Raw genomic sequence first — 14,909 nt, 5'->3', positions numbered from 1 at the left:
ATTAGCTTAGTAATAGTTTTAAATCATACTTCATGTGTATGGAAACCAAAACAATCATCTGGAATGACTCTGCTCATGCAGATTTTCAACAATTCCGAATGCTATTTCCATCAGATCTGGTACTCAAACAACCAGACCCAATCCATTTATTGTTTCGGAGGTTTGTGCGAGAGCTGTCCTTGTACAACGTCATGGCATGCACCCCCAAAACTATTTCCCTCTACATTTTATTCCAATAAACATATCTACAATGACAGGAATAGAGTACTGCTGATTTTATGGCTGAAAGGGGTAACTCATCCATTTGTAGTCCTGATAGACCATTGAAATCTAGAATATATTTGAGAAACCAAGAGGCTGAATCCTGTTCACTCTTGTGTTTTGTCCTGGCAAAAGGAACGGCAAGGCAGACGCTCTCCCCAGGCAGCAAGAACCTCCTCATAGATTTTCAGTTCCAGAGACTATATTGCCTTCCACCTGTGTTGAGGCTCCTGTCAGATGGGACATCATGGATGCCCTCCAGGTGGCTCTCTGCATTGATCCCAGTCACCCACATACTCCCTCCAATAAGATCTATGTTCCAGCCAGCAATCATCACCGGCTTCTGCAGTTGGCTCATACCTCCCACTGTATCGGGCACTGGAGTATAACCTGAACCTCAGAGCTACTCACTCAGACGTTCTGATGGTCATACATTTGTGATGATGCCAAGAAGTGTCGTGTCCTGTTTGTACTCAAAGACTCCATAATCAATACCAGCAAATATGCTCACTCCATTATCCATTTCACAAAAAATATGGTCACATATCACAATGAATTTCACGACGGACAGATTGGCCATGTCAGTGGGTACCTTTTCCAGGCCTGTCTAGTGCTTTGAGCGCCAGTTCAACCAAGTGTTTTGGTTCTTTGATATTTCAGAGGACAGAATGTCAGACAGGGGACCACAATTTACATCTGAAGTGGGGAAGGCGTACTGTACGCACCTGGATGTCAACATCCTCAAACTAATAGCCAGAGATGCTTTCCACAATACTGTGCCACCAACCAGATTTACTGGAGCCTGGATCTGGCCTGTGCTGACTATGCACAGAACAGTCATGCTTTACTTCAAAGATAACAGATCCCACCAACCTTCCAGGGCTCCATGCTGAAACCAGTCTATTACAGCCCAATGCAATCACCCTCTGCCCCAGAAGAACCTCCTCCCTTCTAGATGTTGGTGGGATCCCTCATACTCAGGCCATGCCCTGTTGGATTCTAAGCGTGGCCTTGAAGATCGGTTCTGGGGACGGGCCTGTGACACGCTGGACTCTTTGCTCATTGTGGACTTCCATCGCTTGCATCCAGATCGTCCTGCTCCACGTCCCTGGAGCTGTCTGAGGGTAAGTGGTCTAGGGCATGGAGAATCACCCATGGAGGTGTGGTAATGTCACACCTGCATACAGCCAGGTCTCCGTTCAGCCATGCACACTCTGGCCACGTTCCACCTCACCGGATTATTCACACCTGACACTCATGAGCTGATTTACTGGATACGTACATTAGGACCTTTGTCTTCACTATGGTTTGACTTTTATTTTTTATTTTATTTTGCTTTTATTTTTTATTTTTATTTTGCTGTGTGCGTGTGTGTGTGTGTGTGCGTGTGTGTGTGAGCGAGGGGGACACACAATGTCCCCATAACGTGATAAATATTCATTATTTTATAAAAATCGGTAACTGCTTTGAAAAAACTAAAAATGAACTGCAGTTGTTTTTTGGAAAAATAAGCCTGTTGCTTCTGCACGGATCCTCTCTTATCATTCATGTCAATAGAATAATTTGTTTGTATAATTTACAAAAAAAAATCACTAATTAATAGATTCTATGACACAAAAAAAAAAACAGATTACATCAGAAAAAAGATTAATGTTTACATTGGGTCTATGATTAATAAATCAGACACCTCAATTGTATATATACTTTCCTTTTTTAAAAAAAAATGAAAGAAAAAAATGAAATAGTTTTTTTCTACATGGTCCTGAGTTTTGAAAGGAGTCTGACATATCCGTAACACACTGTCATGTCAAGTGGACCTCAGGCAACCTTATGGAATTATAGTGTATCATGTAGAATCTAACTAACCATTGCTGATGGTTGCAGCTTGTTAAGAAATTCTGAGGAAACCTCTGGATTCAAACGAGTGACCATCCAGACAGGCACAGACCTGCAGCCACATACCACCCCCTTCTCAGTTAGCTGTTACTATGCGCGATGTTCACTAGTCAGTGTTATAAGTAACGCTAAAATAGGAGGCAAGCTGAGAAGGCTAGCTGAAAGTACACACAATACCAGTTACCACCACCTCACAATAGTAACAGAGGTGTAAGCAGCTAATAAACGGGTCTTGCGTTTGACACAGAAGAGTGATGCAAATCCGCCAATATACACATCCTTGCGCGACCCCTTTAAGAAATTTACTATAATTTAAACAAATCCCTGATAATTGTTTGCCTAAACAGGAAACAAGTTGACTAATCAAATGCTTACATGCATCAGGATTTCAGTCAGAACTGCAATAGTGTTACTTGTCAGGAGATAAAACATCTCATTTCATCTTTAGCAGACAAGTGTAACATACAGTACTCATGCAGAAAGAGAATGTTCTGGTTTATTTGATTTGTTGACTTTGAGATGCAAGCTCTTAACCAAACAGCCATAATTCTTTGTTAATTCTTTAGGGGTAATGTGCGCCACACTGATTTGCCAGGAACATGCCTAAATTGCACTTTGTGCACAAAGACATCCACTTTGCTTGATCCGTGTCGAGCGCACAGTGCAAAACAATGCTGAATGAGGACAAAATAATCACTTAACTCTTATCTTTACCAACAAGAAACCATAATGTCACGAGACCGGGATTCAATAATGGCTCTGAAGTATCTGGAATGCAGCAGGCATTATTTACAACAAGGAACAGACAGAGAGCAATAAAAACCTCCTGCCTTAAGCAAGTATCCATGATGATGCTCAAAACAGGCTGACAGCCTTCAGGCTATTGGACACCCCTTTATTACAAGCAGAAAATATGAGAGGTTTGGGAAACTAAACTCGTCTCCTGTTAAACAAACAGACAGACAGACAGACAGACAGATAGATAGATAGATAGATAGATAGATAGATAGATAGATAGATAGATACGGTTTGTTGTAAAACATGTTGCCAGAAGTTTTCAGTACTTCTTTAGCAATTTATTATGCATAAATCAACTGAGATGCTTGAAGCGGTCCTTAAGCCTAATGATTAATCCCAATTTGTGATAGTGCGTTTAAGTGATGCTCTTTAGCACATAAACCGCGCTCCAGGTTTGACTTTGGCTTCGCTGATCCAGCGTGGCACCTAATACCACACACACTATTTAAACAGCCTTGTAAAGCGATAATTTACAAGCAGAAATGCACCTTGGGCTACACCATACACTCAAACACAAGCGCATATACTGTAGGTCTATCAGAAACAAAAATAAAAACTTATAAGTTTACACGTTTCCCAGAAGACGTGTATTTATTTCCAGATAATTAAATCGTAATTCATTGTCACTTCTGTCTGACCATCATTAAAACTTAAATCTCATTAGAACTGAAATCTCCAAAGTTTCAATGACATCATGACTAAATGCATGCTTACCAATCGCGGCAAAAACTATACATTAAAATGATATCAGATGCTTGAACTTATTTAATTCCAGATGCATTTAATTTACTCTTCTCACCGGTTCCTTAAACGATTCTGCACGTTATATTGCGGTGGTTATAAATGTTAGTAAGTATACATTTTGTTTTTGAAACTAATCATCATTTTGAAAAAAAGGACTAGTTAAGCTACCACGCTACTCGGAAACATTTTTCCATGGAAAATGAGAAATCATTACAATTAAATGTGCTTCTGCAAAGTCGTACGACCACTATATTCTTTTGTCACGCTGCCTGCATTTTTTAAGAAAACCCCGTCAATGGCAGGACGCCTTTTAAGCACCATTCCACTTAGTCGGAAACTCTTGAAAGCAGCTATTGTGCTGTAGCATATCTACATGAAGTACATTTGCATATTTCTACATACTGAAGGATTCTGTAAAATAGTAATAATAATTAAAAAAACTTACCCTTTTTGTCCGGTAGTGCGCAGGAACCAGCGGCAAGAATCACCACGAGTATTATCTCAATGTCAAAACGCATCGCGGCGGCTTTTCCCTGCATGTTCATTCCTTTTTCCCAGTTGTGAAAATATTTATCTGGGAAAAGTCTTGCAGAAATGTGCGAGCCGAGGCGGTTCTCCCCGGGAGGTGTCCCCTGGAAATGAGGGGGGGGTTCAGGGCGCGGTCTGAGATGCGACTTTCCTCCTTAAAGTTTGACAGCTCATTGCCGATCCGCCGAGTCCGACCGTGCAGGAGGTGCCCCCCTCGCTGCCTCTGCCGTGTTATTTTCCGACGTCAGGGGGGGGCAGGACGATTTCCAGGTGATTGCCGCTGGTTTAAAACTCCGTATCCACCCCAAGTGCGTAACCGGCTGCTGGGAAAATATTTATTTAGCAAGAGTTCTTGTTTACGTTCAGAATTGCATGGTTTTGTGCATGAGTGTCCCGATTACTGCCCGGGACACTGTGTACCCAATATCACCTTTACTGTAATTAAGGGGTGATTTTAGCAGGTTAAGGTTTTAATTTATTATGCATTACACTTTAGAAATATTAATGAAACATGCAGGTGTGTAGCCTACATAAAATCCATAGTTATACTGCATGTAAGAAAATGAGAGTTTGGCACTTTCCATTGTCTTCATTTCAAGCCAAAGATTATGATTTAGAGCGATTTGTAACAGCACCGGTATTCGGCAATACAGGTGAAAATGTCGGTTTTCGCTACGCTGGACTTTCTAAATGCCGTTTGGCGATAAAGGCTGATGGTGTTGCGTTACTTCGTAAGGAAAACGCTGGAAAATTATGGATCGGTATCGGTTGGACTGTGATGGGAGGAAGCACAACTGAGGGAAAACAAAATGTATTAGCATCAAGGCCGTAGTTATGGAGTTTACATCGGGAGGGAGGACCAAAGCGGTAACTATAATATGTATGAGGGGTAGGGTATTGTGAGCACATCTGAATGTTGGGGGGACGTGCCCCCCAATATACAGCCATGGAAAAAGTTAAGAGACCACTCTATATTTTTTAAATAATTTGCATTTCTAAATACTGGTTTTTCTGCTGACAGGTCGCTTCCAGGTTCAAAATTTCTAAGACAGTAGTACCCAAGAACAATTTGAGGAGACACTGGGAATGACCAGAAACCAGCCAGGTAAAGGGTGGAAGCGACTTTCTAATGCCAGAGACGACCCTCAACTTATCCAACAGCTTCTCATGAATTGTAGGATGACATCAAGTGACCTTCAAAAGGAATGGGAAACATTAAGTGCAGGTGTGAAGTGCACTGTTAGGACAGTTCATATCAACCTCCTAGAAGCAGGACTGAAGCCCCATAAAGAAGCCCTTCAATGAGAAGCAGAGAAGGACCGGGCTGCAGTTTGCAAAAAAAAACAAATAAATTACTCAGAGATGCACACCCTTGAATTGAGAAATGAGTGAAACGAAAAACTGTGCTGTGGTCTCTTAATTTTTCCGTGGCTGTATATTATAATTATGGTCTTGGTAGGCATAATAGAGTACGTTTTTATGGCTACCAATTCTACATTATTTATCTTAATCTGGCATAATTGCTGTCAGTTACAGACCAGTAGGGGGCATAGAGTAGCTCAGTTTATCCACCCCAGTTCATTTTGCATTCATTTTCTATTCATGGCATATTTGGCATGAAGAGCATTGGTTCACAAAACTTTAGTCTTCAAGCCGTTTAAGTGTCTGTTTGTTTGCTTATTGTTTATTATTATTTTTTTACATTGATCATTTACTTGGTGGATTCTGACGTCACTTGTTTCTGAATACACTAATGAACCCCTACAAGAATATTTGAAGACACCGATTGTCTGAAAGGCTGTGACAGAATCAGAAGCAATGCTGTCACTCACGTATCGAGTCCAGCTGGAAATGTCTGGTTCTGTTACACGTGGATCATACAGTCAGACACACATTTTTAATGTAAAACCTCGTGCACCATATATCCATTTGTTGCCTTCAATGCCTTGCCTTTTTATGCTAAGTATGTATCACTATGAATATTACACATTATAAGGCCACAGCAAACCAAACAGCTGTGTCCTTAACAAGCACATACAGTATTACAACATGACATGAGCCCTAAAGCCTAATGATACAACGTATTTTTGGGAAGGAATGTGACGGTGTGCGGGGCCTTTGATGGACTGCCATCCCAAACAGAACATTCCTTGTCACATGGCCTGTGGTTCCTGGAGTGGAAACCCTTTACTGAGGATTGATTTTTGTATTGATGGATGGATGGATGGATGGATGGATGATGGAAGTCTGATAGTTCTCACATTTTTTTATAGATTCTACTTAAGCAGATGACAAAAAATGGATCCACTTTCCAATCCCAACTGTACTATACAAACTATCCAGTGCATCACCTTAAAAACTGATTGTTTTTTTTATTTTTTACAATATATTATAGCACTGTGTCCGAGCAGCTGTTTGGAAGGTATCTTCATTCATGATCTGCGCCTTTATATTCAAAATGCCCCCGCAGTGCTGAGGAGAGTGTGTGCAATCAGGTATCCGATCTGGGTCTCTGAGTCACATGAAAAGGTGCAGTGTGGATGCTGTGAAGAACTTGCAGAGGTGAGACAAGAACAGTGTGTCATACTGGTAATGAGTCACAGAAAAGATGCACTTTTCAGTACATTCCATTGCTTTAAATATTATCCGGAAAACAGGCGGTGTAAATGGGGAGAGCAAAGAGGAGCCTTATCAACGCTGATCTTCACAAGACATTCTGATGCATCTGCAGCTTTAGTTTTCTGCTCTCAAGTTAAATGCTAAATGGTTTGAGTAAAAAATAAACAACTACAGCACAAAAGTTTAATAGTCGACTTCAAGGCTTTAGTTGACTTTATTTGACTTATTTAAAATTCATTATTTTTGAGCAGAGAATCGGTAAATAATACATTACACATATTTTTTACTTTTTTCCCATTTTTTCATTTTTCCTGCTTGAGAACATTCACTCATATAAGTTTGAGATTGTTTCTGTGAACCAAAAATCTCTGTTATCAGTATATTTTTGTCTTCCTCATTATGTGGATTCTGAAAAAAAGTGCTAAGCAGAGATACTTACCATATGCTGTGCTACAGTAATTGTCAAGTCCTACCCGCCACATCTGCCTGACCCTCCAGGCTCCTGGGTCCCGTGACCCTGATGGGCCACACCTGATGCTTGTTACCCTGCATTAGTCTTTGTAATTAAGTACCTGTTTGTCGCGTCCTCGCTAGTCTGGTCATGAATGTCGCTCCTTCTGTCACCCTATGTCTATCCCTGTTCTAGCCTTCTCGTTTTGATCCCTCGTGACCTTATTTTCCAGTCCTTGTTTGTTTCACTCCAATAAAGCCCCCTTCTTGTTTCCTCTCGTGACAGAATGAGCAAGTTGCTTCGTGGCTATCCCCGGGGGCCTCTTGTGCTGTGTATCTCTGCGTGCACGCTTTCCCCTGTGTCCAGCCACCTACCTCAGCCTGAGCCTCTGGTCTGCACACTCGCTGGTTTGAAGACAACCTGCTGATTGGCCCATTCACTGACAGTGACTTGGAGGAGACCGACGACCTCCATGAGCCTCCCACTGTGCAAATTGCCCCACTACTGTCAACCCAATACCAGTTACTGCACTGGGGAAGGAGACCAGAGATCCAGGGGCTAATCCTGGTACGGTAAGCAGAGTCTCACGGACCCATGACCCAAACAGGTTTCTCAGCCTCAGTGACGGAAGCTCACCTTGAGTTCGAAGAGGCTTTGCCAACTGATTCTGCCCGAGACTCCTAGTTTGGCAGAGATTGCTGCAGTCTCACCACATGCCACTTGTAGCGGGTCCACCGCTTCCTCAAAAGGTGGGGCTGCCCTGCCCACCAGCTCTCTGCAGCTCTCCTCGGCTCCACCCACCAGCTCCCCACAGCTTGCCCGGCTCCACCCACAGCTTGCCCGGCTCCACCCACAGCTTGCCATGGCTCCACCCACCTGCTGCCCACAGCTTGCCCTGGCTCCACCCACAGCTTGCCCTGGCTCCACCCACCAGCTCCCCACAGTTCGCCTCGGCTCCACCTGCCATCTCCCGCCGGAAGACAGAAGAAATGGGCTGAATCCCCAGCAGAGCCTGTCTCGCTTGACCCAGTTCTGCCAGAACCTGCCCTGTAGGTCCCTGGTCCCCTCCCTGTTCCATGTTGTCATGCTGTTTGTCTTGCCATGATCTGTCCTGTCTGGTGGGTCTGTCCCTCTGACTTATTGAAGTGTCTGTCCCATGTGCCCTTCTGGTCCTGCCTTGCTCTGTCCTTTCTGGTGTCCTGCTGCCTACCCCGAGTGTATGGCCTGTTATTTGGTCCCTACACTCGATGCTTGTTGACCTGCATTAGTCTATGTATTTAAGCACCTCTATCTCTTCCTCGCTAGTCCAGTCATTAACGTCGTTTCTCCTGTCAGCCCATGTCCATCCCCGTTCTAGCCCTCCCGTTTTGATCCCACACGGTCTTGTTGATTTCCAGTCCTTGTTTGTTTCAGTCCAATAAAACCCCCCTTTTTGTTTCCCCAAACGCCAGCCCACGAGTCATTCATCCTGTGTGTCATGACACTATAATCCATAAATTTACTGACAAATAATAAACACCCTCTGTGTCATTATTTTCATCTAGGATTTTTGTCAGTGTTAGTTTGTTTAATGCGAACAGACATTCCAGTTGATGAATACACTAACCATTCTTCTGAGTTAATATAAGCCGTGTAGGTAGCACTGTGACTTCACACCTTCAGGGGTGCGGGTTTGATTCCTGCCCAGGCTCCGCATTATGTGCAGTTTGCTTGTTCTTCCTCTGCTGTGTCCAGGTATTGGCTCCATACTTGGCATGACCTTGTGTTAGATATGTGGTTTTGTAAGATTGTCCAGTGACTGTTCAGTTAATACTTCGTTCAATTTGTTTAGTAAACAATATTTTTTTTACTTCTCTGGATGTACACATTAACAGTCAGTCTTTGATTCTTTGTCAGTAATCCCTTGATGTCTAAGCAGATGAAGCACGTGCTTGTTTTGGGAGTCCACATGTGAAGAGCCAGCAGGATTGTGGCAGAGCCATGAGCGTGAAGCACATTCCTGAGGTGCTAATGTGTGTCCCATCTGTGTCCTCCTTTCGAAAGACGTGAAGATCAGCACGCTTGGCTGCTATTGTGAAACCAGACAGCAAGACTGAATACTTTGCCCTTTTACTATTTGTTGCTCAATGGAAACACAAACCACCCCGTTGTAGGGGTGGTTTGTGTGTAACTGACTTAGGACTTTATACCTGTTATCAGGAGGTGGCTGGTTCAAATCCCGTGACCCATAAAGTAATTTCACTATTAGGCAAAGCCCCTAACTACCAGTTACTCCAGGGACTGGCCGACCCTGCTTTCTCAGTCACGCAGTGCTTTGGGTAAAAGTATATGCTGAATAATTGAAATTTCCAGTGCACAAGTTAGGAAGCTCTCAAAAGTGCTCTTACTAGTCTGTCTCAGGTTAACACCACAGTAGCCCTTCGTCAAACGTCTTCATGACACAAACTGCAAGAGGTTTGATGTTTGGCTTTTTTTTTGGACATCGCAACACTTGTTCAGAAACATGTAATGCAATAAGGATTTAAAAAAACGTATAATTAAGATTTAATATATGCACATTCTGCTATTCAGCTATCATTATTATTCTTTAAAGAACAAGCAAAGAACCCAAAAAGTGACTTGAATTAATATTTTGCACGATTTCCCTTCTAAGGAAAAAAATATGTTAATGCAACATTTATTTAAGGAAAACATGGAAGAAAATGCAGCTTTTAAAGCTCCAAGCTCCACTTCTGTGGTTTGGAGCCAATCTTTGGAAGCTCAAGGCACACGCTGGGTTTCACACTGAACGTGAGGTGAAGACATTCTCACACCCGGACTCACACTGAAGGCGATTGAGAGTCGCGATTCACTTAAACAGCAGGCCTTTGGAATGTGGATGGGCACCAGGACACCCTGAGGTTCTGACAGAAGGATGAGGAGAACATGCAAACTCCACACACCCAGAGCCAGGGCCACAATCAAATCCAGTGGCTGCCCATTGAGGAATATAACAAAGAATAATAATGGCAATAATAATAATAACAAATAATGATGGTCTTACAAAAACAAAAGCCTCACTAGTCTTACTGAACTACAGGAAGCCACACTAACAGCTCTGCATTAACATATTAACATTACATATAACACATTACATATAACATATTACATATAACACATTACATATAACATATTACATATAACACATTACATATAACATATTACATATAACACATTACATATAACACATTACATATAACCAAACAACTGAGGGGTGTATCAATCAGTCAATGAGCAGAATGTAGATGAACATGAGATGTTTATAGCTGAACAGAGAATAAAACAAACATGCAAATGCTTTACTTAGCATTTCATTGTATTTCAACACTTCTTCGCAGAATGCCTGAGCAACTACAAACACAGCAGAATCAATCTGTACCTTCAGCTCATATGAACAACCCCCCCCCCCCCACCCATCACAGGCACTATAAACTCAAACTAAAAAAGGAAAAACTTTTGCTGTTCTTGATTAAACATGAAATTGACTTTCACTGAATCAAATTAACTACAGATGTGCAGATCTTATAATAGCTATTATATGAGAATAGAGAGAAAAAAACATTTCCAAAATTTAAATTAAGTTTGTTTTAGGGATTTTTTATTCTAATACAAATTTGGAGTGCAAATTGACTGCCATAGCAAGCACGGCTCATTTACGTTTAAAATTCATGAAAAATAATATTTAAAGCAAATGAATGAGGAAAAGTGAATGAAGATTATTTTAACATGAGGGTCAGTCACTACATATCCTGGTGCAGGTAGAAACACTGAAACCCACTTCTAAGTTTTCACTTGCAAGAGTTCCTTTTTCTAAAATTAATTACATGGGTTTTCACTTGATAGGTTACTTTTAGTAACACGCAGCTGTTGCCAAGCCCTGATGTTTCTCTCTGTTGAGCATGTCATGGTTGGCTGAATCTTCATGATTGCTGAAGTATCCAGTATGACTCTGGGATATTTATGTCAAGCTTTTGCTATTTTCCAGAAAGTGTGAGAGATCCAGGCCTACTGTATGTCTGGCAGGTGGTGATGTGCTCTTTTCTTCAGATCATTCACCCTTCAAAAAAAATTTGGTAAATTCAATTTTCAATTTACAGTACCACCCTCTTATCAGTCCATCTGTCAATTTTCAAGACATCAGTTAATGCTGTTCAAAAATTTCATTAATTCATTCATTCTTTCATTTATGTATGTATTTATTTATTCTGAGATTCAGTTTTCTTTTGTTTACTTGCAGAAAACACTTTTTTCTGGAAAGTCCAGAACCACTATTGTATCAGGCATGTTATTTTGCAGACCGGTGAAAATCCACTTCAGGTTAAGCCAAACCTACAAATCCCCGCGGCCCTGTTTTGCATAACTGACCAGTTTTTCAAGCAAGTCGATTTTTTTTCCTTTGCGTGGATCTTGGCTCCCCTTGAATTGTTCCATTTAACTACCATTTTCAAACAATGTTTCTGACAGCTGAAACTGCTAACTCAAAGCATTTCAAAAATCAAAGCCCTGACGTGAATTGAATCAAACCGCATTTTCAAAACAACAAAAGTAATAAGGAATTTTCCAGAAGGCTGTCAGGCTTGCATATTCCATATTCACTTATAAGTTTTCACTTGCAAGAAATGCAAATAGTGTAATTATGTAGTAAAACCTGGTGAAGGCTGTAATATTTACTTTTATAGCATGTAGTTAAACTTCTAAATTATAGATTTATCGAAACTTACACTTTGAGTCAAGGGTCAGGCCCAAAGTATTTAATACAATGTATGTCTTTGTAACACAAGCAGTTCCATCCATCCATCTTCTATACCTGCTTGTCCTATGCAGGGTCACAAGCATCAGTATGCTATTCCACCGCCTACAGGCGCAGGGAATTACCCAAGAGAGGGAACCGACCCATCATAACCAGTTTGTACATTTTACTTATGTAGTTGACACTTTTATTAAAAGAGATGCACATGTATGAATAAGGTCAGTTCTGTGCCACGACACACAGGGCCTGGAGCTCTGTTGCATATGGAGCTACAGTATGTAGCCACAGGCCAGGCAGAGTGCACGCACTGACCCCAGTACACCATCGTACTGGGGTCAGCACCTACAATAGGCACACAAGTACTGGAACTGGACTCTGAAGCAATGGAAGAAGGTGGCCTGGTGCAACGAATCCCATTTTCTGTTGGATCATGTGGATGGCGAGTATGTGTTGAGCATCTGTGCGATGCGTTGGACCGACAAGTCCGACCCACGGCTACGTAACCCCATATGTACTGTGTGTCATGACACATTAGTCCCGTAATCATCAAACTTATCAACCATTTGTGCCACAGTAACCCTTCTGTTGGTTCATACCAGACAGGATACCCTTCATTCATAACTCACATTGACAAGTCCTGCCCTCCCAACACCCTGTAAGTGATTCATGCTTTTTCCCTCCTCTGACCACTCTCAATATTATTAATTATTATTTTATTAACTTTCATATTTATAACAAAAAAAAATAAGGTTGAAGCAAAGCTAATATATAAAGTGCTGGTAAAGCAAATGATTCACATGGAACCAGTCTCCACAATTCAACTGAGTAAATCCAATGAATACTTTTTTCAGTGTATGAAAAAAGGAGGGGCAATATTCCAGCATCTTCAGAGCTGTCGGCTGGCAGGGAAATCTCAGCCAGCATGTCTGTCATGTGGCTTGTCAGGAACCTGTTCTGTTATCTTACCGCTAAAGGTGAAACACGCTCATGAAAAAATACATTTTATACTGCAAGTTTAATCAAGCCCTCGCACGCAAAATACACTGTTTAGCTGGCTGTTAGCCACTGACCAATCATTTCTTCCTAACAGATAATGGCAAATGTATTTGAAATCCTCTCATCGACTCATAGGTGTATAGTCACGTTAAATAATAGAACGTAAGAAAGATGCTTTAATCTAATAAAAAAAGATCATTGCAAATATTTCAAGAAGCATGCCACATCTATATTTCCATGGATGTGCACAGGTTAATTAAAATAACATTGTGTGTGATGTGATAAAAAAAAAATCCAACAAACTTTACAAGGTGCAGTTCTCATTTCAGATAGCTAAACTATCTAACATTGGATTCCAGGACCACCTCTACTAGCCTACACCATTGTATGTCCCCTGAATGCTCTGAATGCTATGCTTTCTGCTGATTTGAATAGCTGTCTTACTAGGTTCTTGATTTGCTTGGACGTCGCTGTATAATTCTTGCTCTGATGCCGCTCAAACTTGTACCAGGGCATTCAATGGAAATTCAGCCTAGCCACAATTGCGCATCGTCGACTCCCCTACAGCTGTGTCCCTTTCAATGTCAGCTGATGTGCAGCCATTGATCTACAGTGCCCACATCACAGCACCCGTGCAGCAGGTCAGCCTCAAACAAGCACTGTAGATGTCACACTTCAACAGAACCGACACAACCTTGGAATTGGTTCCAAAGGGCAAATCTATTCCTGTTTAGCCTTAAGACCCTTGTGAGGACAAACAAAGGGCTTTTCCTTCCCAGGTGTAATTTCAAGCTCTTCACACTTCTTGTTTTGCCACTGACCTTTATTATACAGTCTGACCCTTGACCCTCAGGAATAACTAGCTGAATAATCATTAAGTTTAGTCTTTGCTGATTTTAATAGGCATCATTATTAAACAAGCAATTATTTATACAATAATGGATTTTAGTCTTTACAATCACCTTCAAACACAACTAACATTTTAATGAACTCACAACAATCTTTATGATCTGTTAATGAAAGTATGATTTTGGAAGGCATTAAGATATCAGAATGATAATATAGTCAAATTCTGACTATATTCTGAAAATGTCATTTTCTGTTATAACAATAAAACATTAATTATAAAAACAAGATATCTGATGTCTAATTCCTTGCCAAAGTACCTAGAAGAGTTGACTCAGGGATTAAGGCAAATTTTAGTTGTGAAACATTGGATGCTTATGGACATTCCTTAATGATTGGGAGACGTAAACAAAGACATTAAGAATACATAGCCACCTAATTGCAGTAAAAGATGAAGGTTCTTTCAAACCACACAGACATGGTATGAGCATGCTGGATGAATCAGGAGTGTTAATGGCTTGACTATCAGCTCTGTCAGTTATAAATGGTGTGGTGTAGCTAATAATATATTTAACTTGCAGGAAAAAAAGCTAATGGATTCTGGTATATTTCTAATTTCCATGAAATTCAAAATGAAGACACAAACAGATTATGTAACAGTCACTACTGCCAGGTTCAGCACCCGACCATCCCTGCCCTTCATGTCACTTCCCCATTTGGCCAGCAGGTGTTGCTGGCCGTCCTGTTCCATCCTGTCTTTATACTGGACTCTTGTGTGTTTCCCCTGCTCCCTGGACAACCACTACATTAATTACACTGTAATAATAAACATTATTTTAATTATATTGCTAATAGCCTGATGCCTCTGTACCTTCCCTGAATGTTCTTAATGTTGCATCATTTAATTCTCTTATTAGGTTTTTGCTTTGTTAGAAGTTGTACTGTAGCTTCTGCTCCAATACTGCATAGACATTGTAACTG

General features: G+C 41.1%; 1 protein-coding gene across 1 annotated transcript in view; it reads right to left on the bottom strand.

The window, feature by feature from the left end:
• LOC111841598 (epidermal growth factor receptor-like) overlaps positions 1-4,498 on the bottom strand; it is a 71,197-nt gene extending 66,699 nt beyond the window's left edge. The window contains exon 1 of the mRNA XM_023807456.2: positions 4,145-4,498. Coding sequence (XP_023663224.2) covers positions 4,145-4,244 — 100 coding nt within the window. The 5' untranslated portion in view covers positions 4,245-4,498. The remainder of the gene's footprint in view (positions 1-4,144) is intronic.
• Positions 4,499-14,909: the final 10,411 nt, after the last annotated feature.

The sequence above is a fragment of the Paramormyrops kingsleyae genome, chromosome 1, assembly GCF_048594095.1.
Source record: "Paramormyrops kingsleyae isolate MSU_618 chromosome 1, PKINGS_0.4, whole genome shotgun sequence".
Taxonomy (NCBI): Eukaryota; Metazoa; Chordata; class Actinopteri; order Osteoglossiformes; family Mormyridae; genus Paramormyrops; species Paramormyrops kingsleyae.
The sequence above is the reverse complement of the archived record's forward strand: the minus strand, read 5'-3'. Positions and strand labels throughout refer to the sequence as shown.